General features: G+C 50.7%; 1 protein-coding gene across 1 annotated transcript in view; it reads left to right on the top strand.

The window, feature by feature from the left end:
- BCAS4 (breast carcinoma amplified sequence 4) overlaps positions 1-8,476 on the top strand; it is a 55,118-nt gene extending 46,642 nt beyond the window's left edge. The window contains exon 5 of the mRNA XM_081033250.1: positions 7,947-8,476. Coding sequence (XP_080889376.1) covers positions 7,947-8,069 — 123 coding nt within the window. The 3' untranslated portion in view covers positions 8,070-8,476. The remainder of the gene's footprint in view (positions 1-7,946) is intronic.
- Positions 8,477-17,774: the final 9,298 nt, after the last annotated feature.

Here is a 17,774-nt window from a genome sequence, read left to right as displayed (position 1 = left end):
TGCTGGGGTCCTCCCGCTCAGAGCCCCCAGCTCTGTTCCTCTGTCACCAGGGCCTCATCCTCCCACTGCCACCAGCTGCTGTGGTCATCAGGCCGGTAGAGGCTGGGGCTGAGGGCCAGGCTGGGGAGGAGGGTTTTGAGGGGAAGGGGACTACTCTCATGTAGGCATCGTGAGGCTGGCCAGCTCAACCCTGAGGGCAGGGCGGACACGCAGGGGCTGCTTACAGAGAAATGGGAGGGGCTCTGCTTACAGCTGTCAGAGCTTTCTGGAAGACTGGGGGCCCTGGAGCAGACAGGCAGGACAGCCAGGCACGGTCTGAGGTGCAGAAAGCCGTGAGGCAGGACCAAGAGGGACCAAGGGGGAGGTCGTTTGGGTTGACCCTTGGCAGGGGGCCGGTGCCAGGAGCTCAGAAGAGCCATTTTGAGTCCCTGCTCTGACTTGTACCAGCTGTGAGGCCCTGGCACAGGCCTTCCCCTATCCTCTTTGAGCCTGCTTTCTCCATGAGATAGGCACCATTGCAGCACCTGCCTCTGAGGCTCTTGTGAGCACCAGAGGAGACCGTAGGTAAAAGGCAGCAGCCGCTGGTTTTGGCGGTGGCCTCAGGCTGGCAGTTCCTACCTTGTGGGGCCCAAGACACGGGACTGGAAGCAAAGCCTTCTCTGTCCAGCTCCTCAAAAGCCCATGGAGACTTGTCTGAGCAATGTGACATGAGCCTGGAGCCACTGCCAGCTCAGATGCCCGCTGGTCGTGTGGACGAGTGAGTCAGACCGGGCAGGGTTCAGTGGCAAACCGGATAGCAACTGTCCTGTCTAGAGGGGCCAGCTCATTGCTCCCTGCAGGGACATAGGCCTGCTGTTCAAGAGAAATAGGAACTCAATATTTATTTGAAACATCCCATTTCCTCCATGTTGGCAGCTTACTCATTTTTAAATTTGCGTCGGCCAAGCCTGTTGTGTCTGTGGGCCAGATGCTAGCCAAAGGCCACCAGTGTGTGATCTCTGAGGAAGCTGGAAGGGGGTCTCCTGAGGGTCCCATGTTGGAAAGCAGATGCTGAAGGGACCTCCTGAGTCCTGGACACGAGCTCATCCCCCAGCCTGGCTCAGCCGCGGGGCCACCTGTGTCCTGGCTCCATGCTGGGGCAGCGCACATCCTGAAGCAGGGTGGGCCTGGGTTCAAATTCAGCTCTGCCAACTCCTAGCTGGGTGATGTTGGGCAAATACCTCTCTGAGCCTCAATTTCCTCTTCTGCAAAATGGGACTATGGACATGTGCGTCTCTCCGTGGCTGTGAGAATGAATGGGCGGTGGACTGGCAGAGTGCGCCATGGACTGGGCGCTCAGGAAATGCTCACCACTCAGTCACTGGGATTGATTTAAGAGAGGCTCGGGGCTTGGTCTCTGCAGAGAGCCAGAGCCCTTTCTTCTGTTCGCTTTTCTCACACCCTCCCACTAATTCAATGTTTTTATTTTAGAATCAGAGACAAGTAGCTATGATAATACAGAGATTTCCCCCATACCCCTCACCCAGCTTCCCCTGTTGTTAGAGTCTTATTTTTGCTTTATCGTCACAGCTAAGGGCCCAGCATCAATACCTCACATAATAAATTAGCTCTGCAGTTTATTCAACCATATTGTATTTAGTCGTCATGTCTCCTGGCCACCTTGGGTCTGTGACAGCTTCTCAGACTTTCCTTGTTCTGCATGACTTAGACAATTTGGGGAACATTGGTTAGGTATGTTTTACAATATCCCTCAGTTACGGCTGACTTTTTTTGTGGGTTAGACTAGGATGGGTTTTGGGGAGGCGGACCATAGAGGTGAAGTACCCTTCTCATCACATCACATCCAGGGGACATGCTGTCACCATGACATCTCACCGATGAAACCCTGACCACCTGGCCGAGGGAGTGCTGGCCAGGTTTCTCCACTGCGCAGTTACTCCCCTCACCCCACCTTCCACACTCTACCTTGGAAGCAAGTCACCAAATTCTGCCCCCACTCAGCGAGGGGTGGGGCAGCAGTTAGGCTCCAGCTCCTGGCAGGGATAATACATACATTACTTGGAATTCTTTTGTACCTTTTGGAATTATTTTGAGATGTGTATCTCCTCCTGTCTGCTTGTTCTTACATCTAGCAGTTTTTACTTTCTTTGGAGATCATCCCATTATCTACACAACCTGGGGTTGAGTCCTGGCTCTCACCATTTACTGTCTGTGTGACCATGGGCAACTTGCTATTATGAGAATAATAGCAGCCTGTGTCAGTCAGGCTGTGTTCGTCTGTGTCACAGAAACCTGACTACAGTGGTTTAACCAAATAGGGTTTGTGTGTTTTCCTCATGTGACAAGAAGTCCGAGGTGGCCAGTTGAGCTCATGGGTCTTCTCGAGGAAGTGTTCAGGGACTCAGGCCACTCGACCATCCTTAGCACGTGGCTTTTGTCCTCATGGTCCCAAGGTGGCTGCAGTAGCTCCAGCATCACTGCTGTGTTCCAGGCAGGACTCTGAGAAGTGGATTGTTTCATCCCTATTTTACAGAGAGGAAAGTGAGGCTCAAGAGGGTGAGAAACCCTTATCTTAAGGGAATGCTGTGATGTATGTGACCTGGGGCACAATAGATGTAATTGTTTTCTCAGTGGGAAGGGCCTCTCCCAAGTCCCTTGGGGCTGGGGGCGCCTGATGACTTGGGGATGAGGGTGGGCGTCTGGGGATGGGGCTTCTGCACATGGTCAGCCTGGGGTCTCAGAACCTGTTTGGCTGGCCCTGTGGAATCTCAGAGCCAGCCTGTGAGTGGGGCAGTGGTGTGACCTGCTCCTTTGTGGGTAGGGGATGCTGGGTAAGCCAGGACAGGCTGCAGTTGCAGGGATGGCCTAAGAGCAGCCAGCAAATACCACCCAGGCCTGGGGACAGTCAGCAAAGCAGGCCTGGCCCTGAATCCTGCAGCCTGTGTCTGCTGACCTATTACTCATTGCCCACTTGTATGGGAGATTCAGGGGAGGGTTTGCAGTACTTGTTCTATTTAGGAAGTCAGATTTAATTCAGGGGCAAACTATGGCCTAAAGCCAAATCTGGCCTGCCCCCATCTTTGAAAATAAAGTTTTATTGGCACACAGCCATGCCATTCATTTCCTTTTTGTCTGTGGCTGCTTTTGTGCTACATGGGCCATGTTGAGTGGTTGTGACAGAGACCACGGAGGATGGGGCTTGCATAGCCTCAAATATTCACTGTCTGGCTCTTCATAAGTTTGCTGCGCGTGGCCGGGACAGAAAGTAGCCAGGACCATGGCTGTGCTTTCTAGGGGCTTCCCTAGAGAGAAGAAGGTGGGCCAGGACTTACAAGAGTCTGTGGGGAGGTTTCTGGAAAAACATGCTGCAGCAGCCATTTGGGTTCTTTATCTAAAAAGGAACTGCTTGGGGGTGCAGATTGCTGGAGGGCAGGTTAAAGAAATGGTAAAGTGGCCTGGTGGGGCCCATGGCCCACAGGAGAGCACCTGCTGCTTCTCAGCTCGGCCACCTGGGCCCAGGAAGGGCTGTGAGCCCAGAGGGATCAGAGCATCTGATTTTCCAAGAGAAGCTGACAGTCTGGTTTTCATGGGAAATGTCCTGATTTTTTACATGCTTGCAGTTAATTCCTTTTTAAAACATCACAAAGCTCTTGTGCATGTGATGTGTGGGCTGTGGGTGTAGGAACTTGGGCATCCAGGGTGGAAGTGAGGAAGGCGTATGAGCGTGGGTAGACCTGGGCAGCACACCAGCCCAGCGCCCAGAAGTCCCTCTTGCAGAGGCCAGCAGTCAGACTCTGAGCTGGGGGAGGGGACAAAAGGGAGGAGGGAGGAGCTGTGGCAGAGCCCTGGATTTACAGTGTCAGGTTTCCAGGTCTCCCATCCTGTCCTGAGCTGGGGGAACTTTCCTGCCTGCAGGCTTGGGCAGGAGCCCAGAGTTGGACACCCTTCCTTGCTTACCTGGCCACCCCTAGAGGGGACTCAGTAGCAGCTGTAGGGTGAGGGTTAGGAGGTGGATATCTCTGAAGTCCTCTGAGATTCTCAAGAGTTTGGGTTTCCTGCTCTGTCCTCCAGGAATCAAGTCAGTGGCAAGAGCCTTGTGGGTGATGGAGCCGGACAGGCCTGAATGGACCCCAGTTTCACGGTTCCCTGGCTCCTGCTACCGCTGAGATGGGGATGACCCCTCTCATTGCAGGTCGCTGTGAGAATGCAAAGAAGATGGGTGTGGCGGGGCTGGTTTACCCCGGCCTCCGAGTGTGCCTGTGCTGGGGCCTGGCCTCTCGTGGGGCAGCTCTGTTCTCCCAACAGCATCTGGGTGCCGGGCTGTTTTCAGCCTTACAGGTCGGCCCTCACCTGCTGATTCAAATGCTGGTTTCCGAGCGCTCACTGGCACCACTGTGGGTTTAGAATTCATTTTAGGCAGGACTCTTGGTTGCAACCCAGTCAACGTGGCGTAAGCCAGGAGAATCCCATAGCTCTGGAACAGGAAAAATCCCAGGGTAACTCTAGCCTCAGGCAACATTGGATTCAGATGTTCAGATGACATTGTCAGGTCTCTGTCTTGCTCCATCTCCCAACTTGGCTTCCCTGGGTTGGCGTCCTGCTCAGGCAGGCCCCACAGTGTGGTGGCAGAAGTGGCCCTCAGGCTTGTGGCCCACCCTCATAGGAACCAGGGACTGGGGGAACCTCCCTGTCTCAAAAACAAGAGTCTCAAGGTTGTTTCTCATTGGCCTCTCTTGGATCACATGCTTATCCCTGGACCAGTCACTGCTCAGGAAGGTCAGGCCTCCTCTCACTCCTCCCTCAGCCGTGGGGTGGGTTGGGGGAGCAGCCTGGATGGGAGCTGACACAAGTGATCCCACAGGGAAATCAAAATGCAGGTACCAGAAGGGGACGTGGGTGCTGGACAGGCAGAAACAGCACACACCCACCCCACACCCACCCATTCTCCAAAAGCAGTTTGGGACTAAAGGGGCCACATTCTGAGCCCGCGGGCTCATCACAGGCCATGGCTCCCTGGCTGACTTCAGGCCCTGTGCTCCAACCAGCTGTGAGTCACTGTCCCACATTTCTCCACGTGCTCCAAGGTGTCAATGGCTTGGTCAGGGCCGAGATGGAGCTACTCCAGCCTCCAGAGCCTTTCTCTCGTCATCCAGGCTGGGGAACCTTTCGAAAAGGGAGGGCGAGCTTGTTTGGAATGGCTTGTTCTCATGAGCCCCTGTGGGTTCCTCGTGAGAACTTCCTTTTCAGAGTGTACATGCAAGCAGCAATTTGATAATCCAATCGTCCCATCTGGCTGGGCTCACCTCTTCCTGCAACCCCGTTTTTCCTAGCTCTCCGAATGCAGGAGTGATGTTTCCTTCCATCACCAGGAAAGACGCCACCATTTCTTACATTAGATCTCACTGGAACTAAAGACATGATTGCATCTAAAGCTGCTAAAAATCTCTTCTGACCACTTCTCCTTGGTTCCTTCATCATTATACTGATTGTCCGTTTTTGGAGGTCTGTCTCCTCGAGGGAGGAGGCAAAAGCCCTTTCCCTATTGATAGAATCACTTCAAAAAGAACAGGGAGGTCGGGATGTGGCCCAGCAGCCCCAGGAAGGCCGTGACACTGGGCTGGGACACTGGCTCTGGCCTGGCCTGGTCCCTGACCTTTGGGGACCTCATGGGCCCCTCCCCTTGCTCGGGTCCTAAACCTGTCTTTCCAGGATCACAAAATGCTCTTTGGCCCCCAAGCCTCGTGTCAGGATGAGGGAGCTGGTCTTTGAACTGCCATAATTTACTTGAATGTTGTGTTTTCTAGATGACACTGCCATGGAGAAACAGGGTGAAGGTCATTGAAAACCATGGGTCACCCACACATTGCATCCTCCTGGCTGTGAGGTGTGTGTACCTTGTGGCTCATTTCCCAGTTGTGTTCTGGTCTCGGAGCTGTCAGAGGACTTGTGTGGGATGCAGCGCAGGAAGGTGCTGGGGTGGGGGCAGGTGGGAAAGGCCTGTGTCCCAAGGATCCCCCCGTGGGCTGAGCCGAGGTGGGCTGAGTGCGGGGTTGAGTGGATGGAATGTTCTGTTTGTCCTTGGGTGAGGCTGGCCCCTTGGCCAAGGTGAATTGCTTGTCCTGGTTTTCCCGATGTGGGGTGGTGACACAGGGAGGAATGTGCTCCCTAGACACCTGACCATGTTCTGCCTTATTTAAAATCTTTTGATGGTTTCCTTCTGCAACAGAGAGGGCTTGGTGGGGGGAGAGTTCAGGGCTTTGCGGCTCAGACATTAGAATCTCTCCTCTCCCAGCCTAAACCCAGTTGTTCTCGCCTGTAGGGACATCTGCAACAGTGTCCTCCCTGGTTCCTTCTTTTCCCTACAGTCTATTCTCTGTTCTGCTCTTTCTAAATCATAAATCCAATTACACACTCTCTCTCTCTCTCTCTGTCTCTCTCTGTCTCTCTCTGTCTCTCTGTCTCTCTCTCTCTCTCTCTCACCCAATTACTGGCTCAATGGCTCGTTGGTGTCCTAGGAAGTTAGCATGGTCTCAAGAGCCCAGCTGACCTGGCCCTGGCTTTAGCTTCGTCCCTGTCCATACACTGACCCAACTCTAGATGGAGGGGTTTCAGTGCCCAGCGTGCCACAGAGCGCCGGTCTGCAGCCTGGAACCCCATCTGTCCCACTGGGTGGGTGAGCTCCTCAGTGGCTCCCTGAACCCTCTGTCTGGGTTCTGTAGGCCTCTGTGCCTCCTGCCAATAACCCTCGTCCCATGGTGCTGTGGTTCTTGTGTCCCCACCAGACCGCAAGTCCCATGGTACCTGGGACTGCAGGTGTGTCCTCAGCATGCAGAACAGGGCACGGGAGCTGAGTGAGGCAGTGGATGACAGGACGGACGCTGTCTAACCACAGGCTACAGCCCCACGGGCTAGTTGCCCTGGCACCTGTGACAGCAGCTACAGGCTGGGCCAGAGCCGGGTCTCAGCCAGAGGTGCCACAGGGGGCTAGGACACGGAACAGTCGGAGCTGTGAGGGGCAGGGCAGTGGCTAGTGAGAAGGACCCCCGGTAGAGACATACAGAAACCTCCCTCTGCACCCCTGTGAGCCCCACATACCTGCCCGTGCCCCTGCTAGTCCACCATGGAGCCCCAGCCCCACAGCCTGGCAGACCCTCCCTCCTCCAGGTGGTCCGTCACTGGGCTCAGCCTTGGTTCTACGTGACCGTTGCCTGAGAGCTTGGAAGCCACACCCCTGACCCATGACATCAGACTCAGGGCGGGACCTGGGCACCAGCTTTCATAACTCTCCCAAGAGATTCTCTTGTGGGGCCAAGTTTGAGGTGGTTTTTCCTTGAGAGGCCTATGTAGCCTGGAGGGTTCTGCCAACTAGAGCTCAGGAAGGGGTGTTTGATGGAAACTCCCCTCAACAAAATCCACACCAGAAATAAGTAAGCACGTCTTAAAATGGTTCTTTTTCTTTTTTCTTCTTTTTCTCTTTTTTTAAGTAACACATGCATATGTCATAAACTTCAGGCGGCACAGATGGGTCCTGAGGGAAAGAACAATCAGCCTGGCCCCCGGTTCTTCTTCTCCCAGCAGTAGGCTCTGTGCCCAGGCTCCCGCGGTGAGGGTCCTGCAGGGCTGCCTGTGCCACATGCGTGCATGTGTAAGGGCCTCTTTGCTCACGTGTGCGCCTTGCTTTCTCCGCCATTCTCTGTGAGAACCGGGTCTGCCTGTTGTAGCTGACACCTGCAAGTGCACCATCCAGGACCAGGACCGACTCGACGGCCCAGCTCCCCGCAGGCGGGCGACCTGGGCTCTCACAGGCACAGCTGCCAAAGTGTCACCCGGTTTTTAGTCGCATGTGTGACTGGCCTGTAGGATGAATTCCTCCAACTGGAATTCTTGGGTCACAGAGCAAGTGGAGTCCCATGGCTGATAGGGCACCCCGTTTTCTGTCATTCCAGAAACTGTCTACGCCGACGCCCCCGACGTATAAGCTGCCCACGTTGTACAGGACTGAGGACTATTTTCCTGTGGACGCCGGGAAGGCAGACCCCCAGACCCCCAAATGCCATCAGCGTCTGTGAGCGTTGCGGTCCTGCCATCACAGACGTCGGGTTTTGTTTTTCGTATATTATTTATTGTTGTCAATTTGTTTACTGAATTTCCTCCCTCATGTGAGGCCACGGGGCTTGGAGAAGTAGTTGGAACCCACGAGTGGCAGTCCCTCAGGGTGGAGCTGGAGAAGGCATTTCCCACCACCGTTTGGCCTGCCTGATGTTTTAGGATGAGGTGGTCAGGTCTGACGAGTCACCATACCTGAGGGACAGGGGGGACTTTCTCTCTGAAGGGCTTTGCATGGGAATCATGGGGGACTCACCTGGTGCCACCGGGCTGTGTGGCTCCAGGTGCACCCATCCATGTTGGATGGTTTGTCTGCAAACCGCAGTGCCCACTGGCCTGTGAATTGTGTCAATAAAGATGTCAAGAGGTCATGTGTGGTCTGGGTGTGAGAATGGGGGTGGGGGGAGGTTGATGACCTGTTGCGTTTTACGCTGTGTAAATGTTTCCTTAAAGGGTCCTCCTGTCACCTGGACAAGCCTGCCCCTGGGAATCTGCCCCCTGGCCTGCACCTGCCGGGGGAGGAGGGGCTTAGATTCCCAGCAGGCATGCAGAGGGCCTCAGGACTTCCCCAGCTTCAAAGGTGTGTTTGCCTTCATTTCTTGCTGTTATCCTGAAAGTCCATAGTCCTCATTTTAGGAATGGCTATTTCTAGTTTTTCTGGAATTCCTCACAGAGCCAAGAAAACACACACACACACACACACACACACACACACACACACACACACACACCCCTGACCTGCAGACCTGCATTAGAATTTCAAGGAAATCTAACTAATATATCAGGCAGGACAGCAGCCAGAAGTTGAGTCTTGCCAATTTTTAGAATTAAAAGATAGAGGTGAAACCCTGGTGTCAAGAAGAGCTGACATTTTTCTGTGTAGGTAATTTCTGTAAACTTTTATAAAGGATTTATATGATAAATTATTTTAAATTACGATAGTCTAATGTACATACAGAAAGCTGCACCTCGGTGGAGGGTTCACCGAGATTTCACAAACTGAACACCTCTGTGTAACCCTCCCCCAGATGGAGAGACAGGGAAACCTGTGGTCAGCGCCCAGCAGTCCTCGTACTCCCTTCCAGGCAGTGCCCCACCCCCAGCCCAGGCCAGCACCCCTGACCCCATCAGTGCAGCTGGTGTCGCTGGCTTCTGCCCTCCGTGGACTGGAGGGTGCGTGGAAGACGCACACACAGTATGTCGCCTTTGTGTCTGGCTTCCCTGGCTGGCACTGTGCCTGTGGGGGGCGTCCCTGTTGGTGATAGCTGCAGATTGTTCATTCTCATGGCTGCGTTGTATTGATTGGGACTGTTTTTAGTGAAGGAGGCTAGATAACTCACTGTGCCCCAGTCTGCTCAGGGAGAGCAAGGATTCTGTGGAAAGTTAATTTTTGAGACAAGTGGTGAGGACACCAGTTTCTGGGAGGCCGAGTATTTGTTGGTTGCTGGGGAAGCCCAGGCTCCCATCTCCCTCCAGAGCCTAAACCAGGGAGAAGTGAAAGGGAAGGTCATGTCACCAAGCCGCAGCAACTTAAGTGTCCTAAAACAGAGACCCACAGGACCGAGGCTAAGGGCTTATAGGCTCTGAGGTCAGCCTGTCTTGGTGGCAGTATCATCTCCTTCATGCCTCAGCTGTGTGACCCTGGGCGAGGTGCTTACCTTCTCTGAGCCCAGCCTGCTCCTCAGTAAAATGCAGAGAATAATGGCACGTGCCTGTTGAGTTGCTGTAAGGAAATAAGATGACCTCCATGAGTGCTTGGCTCAGGGCCTGGCAACAGGCACTGGACAAGAGGTGGCTGTTGTTATGGTGACCCGGCTGTGTTTCTCAGCTGACCTATGGCATTTCAGAGCCTCGACAGCGAGAGACTTAGGAATTGTCCTTAAATTTCAGAGTAAGAACAAGTCATGAAGAGTGAGAGCTGCCAAAAGTGCAACTAGCTCTGTCTGGGTTTCTCTGTCCGTGGATTCTTCTAGCCCCCGCCCCCGTCAGTGAGGTCACATGAGAATATCTATGAGGAAAAGGTGACTAATGAACTAGGATTGGCCATCCCAAGATCCCTGGGAGTTGCAGTGCCAAACGATGAACATTTAGGGACACTTGGGGACAGCTGAGCAAGGGAAAGCCAGGACACAGAGCCCGCCAGGAACTCCCGACCTCGGTCCTTTGAGCTCCTGGATTCTGGAGACACTGTCCTCGTGCCAGCTGACCTGACAGGCATCCCCTTTAAAGCAAGTGCCTGACTTAGGTCCTTGTGAAGCAAATGAAAGCCTTGACTACTGTCGAGCAGGCCCCAGAGCCCGTTGCAACAGTCACTTTACAGCCTAGGAAAGGGCAAGCTTCTTTCTTTCTTTTGTGGCTGTTGTTGGACTGCGATGGCAGTACAAAGGCCATTGCGAGTTTTCACAAGAGCAAGGTCCTTCGGTCAATCACCTCCCCACTTCCCCCATGGATGTGAACTCCATGTCTGTCAAAGCAAGAGGTTTCCAGACGATGGCCCACGGGTTGACAGAAATGTGTGGTTTGCCCTGAACTGTTTTTAAATTGTTTTCATGTTGAGACAACTGGGTAACCATCTGGAAAAAATAAAGTGAGTTCCATACCTCACTCTGTACACCAGGAACCGTTCCAAAATTCCAAACGGATTAAGGAGGAGTTAAATGTATAAAATGAATTTATAAGGGGGCAGAAACATTAGAGAATCATACAAGATCCAGAAGCCATAAAAGACAGATAAAATTCTATATAAAAATTTTTAAATCCTCTACATGGCAAAAACAAACAAAACTCACCCCCCCCCCAAAAAAAAAAACAAACCAGAAAACAAAAACTAAGCAAATTCAAAAGGCAAATGACCAAAAAGACAATGACAAACAGGAAAATATATATTTGCAGCTTGTGTCACAAAGGGATAATCTGTCTAATATAGAAACAGCTCCTACAGAGAAGTAAGAGAAAAAAGAAAACAAGAAAAATGGGCAAAGAATGTGAAGAGGCATTTCACAGAAAGGAAAATGCAAAAGGCTTTTCAACATTTGAAAAGGATAGTCAACCACAATCTATACCAGTAGGTATGAAACAAGATTTGCTCTATGTTCACTGAGCAGACTGGCAAAAATGAAATATTTTGATGATACCTTTGATGAAATGTTGAAGAAAATGTGCATTCTCATACATTGGTGGGGAACCATTGTCATGGAATACTTATCAACATTAGAAAGGTAGATACCCTTGAACCTAGTAATTCCACCCCTAGGGATCTGACCTCCCAACATACACACACGAGAGAAATGGTAAGTGCACAAGGTTATTCATCGTGCATTGAAATAGGACAAGATTGGAGAGAACGCAAGTGACCGTCAATATGGACAGGGCAGTTATCAACATGGGACTGTCCACATACACATCGATGGATGGAATCTCATGAAGTTGTAAAAATGGATTAGGAGCCATTTATGAATTGGTGTGGAAATGCCACCAAGATGTGAAAAGCCAAAGTGCATAAAACGGTGCACGATATGCCATCTGTGTGAGGACGAAGGGCATTAAAATTCTCTGGAAGGATGAACAGAAACTTGAGAACAGTGAATATCTGTTTTGGGTGAGAAGCAGGCTTTTCACTTTTTAATTTTGCATACTTTTTGATATCTTGGTGTTTGCTTATTCAAAAATTCAATTAAAATCAGTTGCCAGCAATTAAAGATTAGGACATTCTAGATAAAGGATTCCCAGTTTCTCTTCAAGAACGGGAATATCTGGCAATACGGGACTCTTTCTTGCAAGGCAACCATGAGCTAAGGCTGAGTCACTGTAGAGGGGCCACGCTCTCCAGGTTTTTCTTGTATCCAATTTATTTCACTAATTTATTTTACTTGCTTGGTCCCTGTGGCATCTGCATTTGAGACCCTTGGAATTTACTCCCAGGATATGGGGTATGTGAAGAAATGCAGCTGGGTGGAAGGTGGCAGCTGCATGGTCACTGCAGTTCAAGCAACTGGCAGGCTAGCAAGCAACCCTGTGCCCCGATCCCAAATTCCCTGGGGACAGGGGGTGGAGTCTCACCATAGAAGTGTGTGCTTTCCACAGCTCTCCTTTTGGGAGTGACTGATGCCAATTCAGACAAAGACATCATAAGAAAACTACAGGCCAATATCCTTTGTGAATATAGATGCAAAAGTCCTCAAAATATTAGCAGACTGAGTCCAGCAACATACAAAAAGGATTACACACCACGACCCAGTAGGATCTCTTCTGTGAATGCAAGGTTGGTTTAACATCTGAAAGTCAATCAATGTAGCACACTATTAGTAAAGGTCAAAAACCATGCGATCACCTCAAGATACAGAAAAAGCATTTGACAAAATCCAGCATCATGATAAAAGCTCTTCTTGGGGTGGAGAGGGGAGTTCTCAGAGAGGAGGGTTGGAGACTAGGCAGACACCCCCCCGCAGGTGTCTACTTACAAGTTTACCTACTCTCTGGGGATGATTTGTTGACCCAAGCAGGTGGGGGCATCAAGGCATTTTCCTCCCCATCTTAAAGCAAAATCCCACTTTGTCTTATGGTCAAGACACAGCCATGTTTGCGTTTGGAAGGATTCAAAGTAATTTTGACTCAGCAGCTGACTCTGTGAGTCCTATGGGCGTGCTGTTGATTCGAAAGCTTCAAAGTTCTCATCAGTAATCGTCAGCTGGATGCATTTCAGGCGTGTAAGCCACTGGGGAGGGGCTGTGGGGTTGGAGGCTTGCCTCTGCTCTACCGGGACTTCCGGTGGAGGTGCTGGCTACACATGATGTGAGTTTGAGGAAGGAGTTAAGCAGGGCGGACAAATGCATTTGGTCAGGATAAACATGGTTCCCCTGAAGAACCCAATCAGCCCAGCCTGAGTACTGGAGGCTGGCCGCTTCACCTGGAAGTACTTCCTCATTGGGTCTTCCAGGGAGCTGCTCCATTATAAAAGGAGCAGCAGCACCTCATCAGCACGACTGTTCTGGGAGAGCCGGAGCTGAGGCGTAGGAGAGGGAGACGTGGTGGAGCGCCCCGAGAACAAGGTATGTGCTTTTCTTCTGTGGGCATATCCAGGAGCCAAGTGTGACTGCAGTGGTGACCAGCCAGGGAGTCAAGTTTATCTGTTTGGGCCCATGGTCTCCTCGTTGCCCCCGGTGAACTGTGGAGATGTTAGGGGACTAGCTTGTACGCATAAAATTGTCTTCTACACACAGGTGACACCTTTGAGTGTAGAGATGGGGGTGCTGAGGCTGTCCCACTGGTGTTTATTGAGTGGGAGAGAGAGAAAATGGCCGTACATAGGAAATCACGGGTGACATATTAACCAGGGAAGGCTCATGCTGTTCACGGGTGTGTGTCTGAAACAGTGGTTCTCAGTCTTGGCTGCCACTGGGATCAGCTGGGTCACCCCCGACTGTCACAGCAGAGGCCTTGTGGGCAGGGTCCTCGGCATGACCAGGTTTTAATGCTTCCCAGGTGACTGTATGTGCCCAGGGTTGGGATCCAGTGCTTTCAGGGAACAGCAATGAAGAGATTTTCAAGGCTTTGCTATCTCTTCTCAGTCCAAACAACTGCACCTTCCGTTTTCCACACGGGACAAGGTTTCATTTGAAAAGTGGAGTGGCCTCCACGTCTGTCTCACGCCTTCCTGAGTGGGGTGTGGAGCTGGGTTGGAGTTGGTTTCTGGTTTGGTTTGAAGTGACTCCACCGCAGCTCCAGAATGGGTGTGCACTGCTCTAAGCCTCAACGTAATTCTGGCTCCGAGACGCACTAAGAGCTCTGGCCTAAGCGCCCCGGCCGCAGAAACTGGTTCTGGAATGGTTTCATTGGGTCCGAGTTTAGGACTCGAGTTCAATGGTGAGAGAAGGGAAACCCTCTCTGAGGGAAGGTGAATGGAAGCACCTGACGAACACCAGGGCCCCTGCCTAGGATGAAGGTGACCACATGGGTCACCACATGGGTCAGGACAGGACAGAGGACCTGAGCCCTTGCTGGTGTCACTGAGCAGCTTGCCCCACTCAGGCACCACCGGTTACCTGCGCGTCCCCTTTATTAAGCCCAGTCTGAGATGGAATTCCTGTTACCTGCCAGTGAGAATCTTATTTCATAAAAAAGGAGTCTAAAGCCGGGTAAAGAGAATTAGGTAATCGCAAAGACTTCCTTCCCGGGAAGCACCGAGCCAGAGCTCAGGCCAGGGCCATCTCGTAACTGCTAGTTCAGTGCCACCTGCATGCGGTAGGTCACACAAGTCCCTGAGACATAAGGCTCATCCGATTCCTTCAGTCTTGCCTGGGCCAAGGAGAAAGTCCCATTTTGATGCTGGTGTGCCCTGTACCTGAGTTTCCTTTTTAACAAACAGAGAAAGTCTCAGCTCACACCTTTCAGCAAGTAATCACAGGTGGCAAAAATGTAGTATCATGTTCTGTCTGTCTTTGCTTTTATGGATGCCTTCATTAGTGGCAAATAGTGCTGATTGTCTTTTTTTTTTGTAGAGACAGCCCCCCCCCTTTTTTAAAAGAGGGAGTTGAAACATACTAAGTACGTAAAGCAGTTGTTAGGCAGATGTGGCAAAAATAATGAAGACGGCAGCGTGAATGAGTGTGGTTTGGAAACGCTGTGTCAGGGAAAGTATGATGTATTGGTTTGGAGACGGGGGCTCACGTGTCTTTGCGTTCATAGCAGAGAGGCTTTCTTAGGAGGTGAGTCTTGAGCCAAGTGTGGTTGGGAATTCTGGTGGCTGTGGACCCACACAGCCTGGGCTCAAGTTGGCATCTCCCTTGTACCAGCTGGCATTTTGGGACGAGCCAGCTTCTTTGCACCTTTATGTCCTGAAAGCTGGAACTAATCCTCCCTGTATAGGACTTTTATTTGGGGGAGTGGCAGGATTGATTTGAGGTCTCAAAGGATCTTGAGATCTAGTGTCCGACAGTGACAGCCGGTCCCAGTGACCTTAGGAAGTACTTGAGTCAATATGCGCTCAGGCTGCGTGCTGAGCTCCAGGCGGTGTTTAGGAAGGAGGTCCTACTTCTAGGAAAGGTGGTCAATCAAGCCTCTGGCCTGCATGTCCCCTCCTGGGAGGACAGGGCTGCGTGAGCCTCTCTCAGCTCCCTGTTCTCAGGGAAGCCACGTAGTTGTGCTGGCACATGTAGCCACCAGCAAGCCATGCGGAGGTCTCCAAGGCAGGGTCTGTACTTTCAATTCCTGGACTTCCAGATGGCTGCTTCACTTCCACAGCTGTCACGTTCTGCCCCCGTCTAGAGACACAGCAGCCAATACGGTGCTCACATCAAGTACACTGGAAAAGCCCTTTTATTTCTAGTCTCTTGCTTCATCAGTTTCCCAAAGGTGAACAATTTGCCTATTAGGATATCCATTTTGCTTCACTTCATAGTAAGACATTAATAAAGGCACAGCACGGTTTTTATTACCAGAACCAGTTTGGGTTTATATGGCCGTAGCCTAAGTTCTGGTGTACTTATAGTGTACTGGGGAGCGTGGGGAGAAGGGTTGGTTTGTATTACAGATGAACATTGTACTCTGAAAAATGCACTCACTTGCAACTCATTTAAATAGAGCAGAAGATTCTGCCCTTTATTCCATTCAGAGCATGTCCTGGAAATGACGATTATCTTCCTTCTCCTGTCTTCCTTAGCTGGAGCACTTTGAAATTGTGACTTACATTTTAGGACATGCAATTTGCACCTTACGTGCTGATTTTTGAACACAGCCCCCGTCTACACTGTAACTGCACTAGTTTCAAGTTACAGTGAATGCTCAAGTGGAGTAAGTTGACGGAAAATCAGCAGGATGCAAAGCATTACTAGTGACCCTCCTTTGCAGCAAGTTGGGATGCTTTCAACTGCAACTTGCAGTAGTTGGTAGAGAACACCTTGTTTTTGTTTTCTAGCTTGACTATCAAGTTTATCTCAGTTGAGTCCTTTTCTAGGACACCTCACGACGGCCAACTGATTTGTTGGAACACCATTTTAAAATGGCAGGAGTAGCCTTTTCCTTTTGTCTTCTGGGGATTTGAGTTTTGACACGACCCTGATGAAACATGTCTGCAGTTGGTCCCAACCCAATGAGCGAACGGTGGGTTAGAAGTGCGGGTATGACCCTTGTGGGAGGGAGGGGCAGGCGGCTTTCCTGAAGCTCTGTGAAACCCAATACATTCAGTAAGTCCTACTAAACTGTTGAATAACTAGTCCATCATTCAAGCTAAGTGGGCCTCAAGCTTTAGTGGCAGTCACCCAATGATCATTTGGGGGCCCCATCTGGAGGGGGTTTGGTAGCAGTACCCACCTGGCGATAGCAAGTTTAATGGCTTCTAGTGAAGAGTTTCACACAGGGAACGCCCCAAGCTTGTGTAGATCCTTCAGACCTGACACTCGTTTTCCCTTCTGAAATCGTCTGCATTTTTACAAATGGGCAGCAGGCATGTGGGCCAAACGAACTATAGGGTAATAAAAGGAGATCCTTTTCTAGTTAGATCTTAAGAGGGGACAAAGAGCTATTTGATAGGAACTCTGGAACTGCTAAATGACAGGGAACCAAAGATGGTCCAGACAGTGCTGCACACGGTGCGCCAAGGAAACCAGTGCTGGTCGGTCTGACTTGGCAACTCACGGCCACAAAAAAATCTGAAGGGCGAAAAGGAAAGTTCTCCAGAATTATGTAACTCGATAAAAATCTACAGAATTGTTCAAGCTACAGTTATATTCTCTAATTAGAAGGTGGCCATTTGCCACAGCTTTTATTTTCAGGTTATTCCAAAAGCAAACAGTAGCAACAGATTCTTTTAAAATGGCTTTTATTGAGACACTTTTAGGGCTTCTGCAACATTTCTATTTGGGAATCTTCATTTCCAATTCTTAGGTGGCTAAACTCTTTTCTGAATGCCAACAAGGTCCACTCCCACCACCTTAGCAAGGAAGCACACCCATGTCTCTGCTCCAATGTCCAACCAGGAATCCCCCCACACAGTTTTACACAAGTCTCTCATTAGTACTCCATGTGGGACTCCTAAGCACAGGCCACGTTCTTCCCACCTGTTAATTTAGGCAGAGTAAAATTTCAAAACAAATGTGAGATGGCTTCAATTCAGCTGGTATTACTATCCTCAAGAGAAAGACCTTCTCAACACGTTTTTATGATTTGGTATTTGGGGACATCCTGTCCTAAATATTAGCTGGTGTTCACAGAACTTATAGCCTAACTATAGAACAGAATTAATAGCTCCACGCCAGCCCCTAACACCCTGAAGATTCGATTCCTGCGCTTTTTCCTGTATCGTTTTTGAGTAGCACAACATTTTAGGGGAAGGCTGGTCAAATTTCTCCTCTCAGGTAACAAAAGCATTAACAAATCTTTTGGAAAGAGGAATTATGGAAACCAGCCACTTCCTAACTCTTTAGGCCACCTGGGAAGTGACGGACCAGCCCCTGGCCTCTCCATGGATCAGAGGGAGATCCCATCATTGTTCTAACTGCTGAAAGCAGCCTAACTGGCCATCTTGTAACTTCCCGTTCTTTAGTACGAGTTGCTCTTGGACATCTATGCATAGTAAATATACCAGCTTCTTCCACCTTGAAAGCCCTCCAAATGTGTGATCTCCAAAGCCTTTTTCTTAATAGCAAGATGGTAAGAATTATAACAAAAGAGAG

The sequence above is a fragment of the Rhinolophus hipposideros genome (genome assembly GCF_964194185.1).
Source record: "Rhinolophus hipposideros genome assembly, chromosome: 22".
NCBI classification, from domain to species: Eukaryota; Metazoa; Chordata; class Mammalia; order Chiroptera; family Rhinolophidae; genus Rhinolophus; species Rhinolophus hipposideros.
This window is presented reverse-complemented; position numbering and strand designations above follow the sequence as displayed.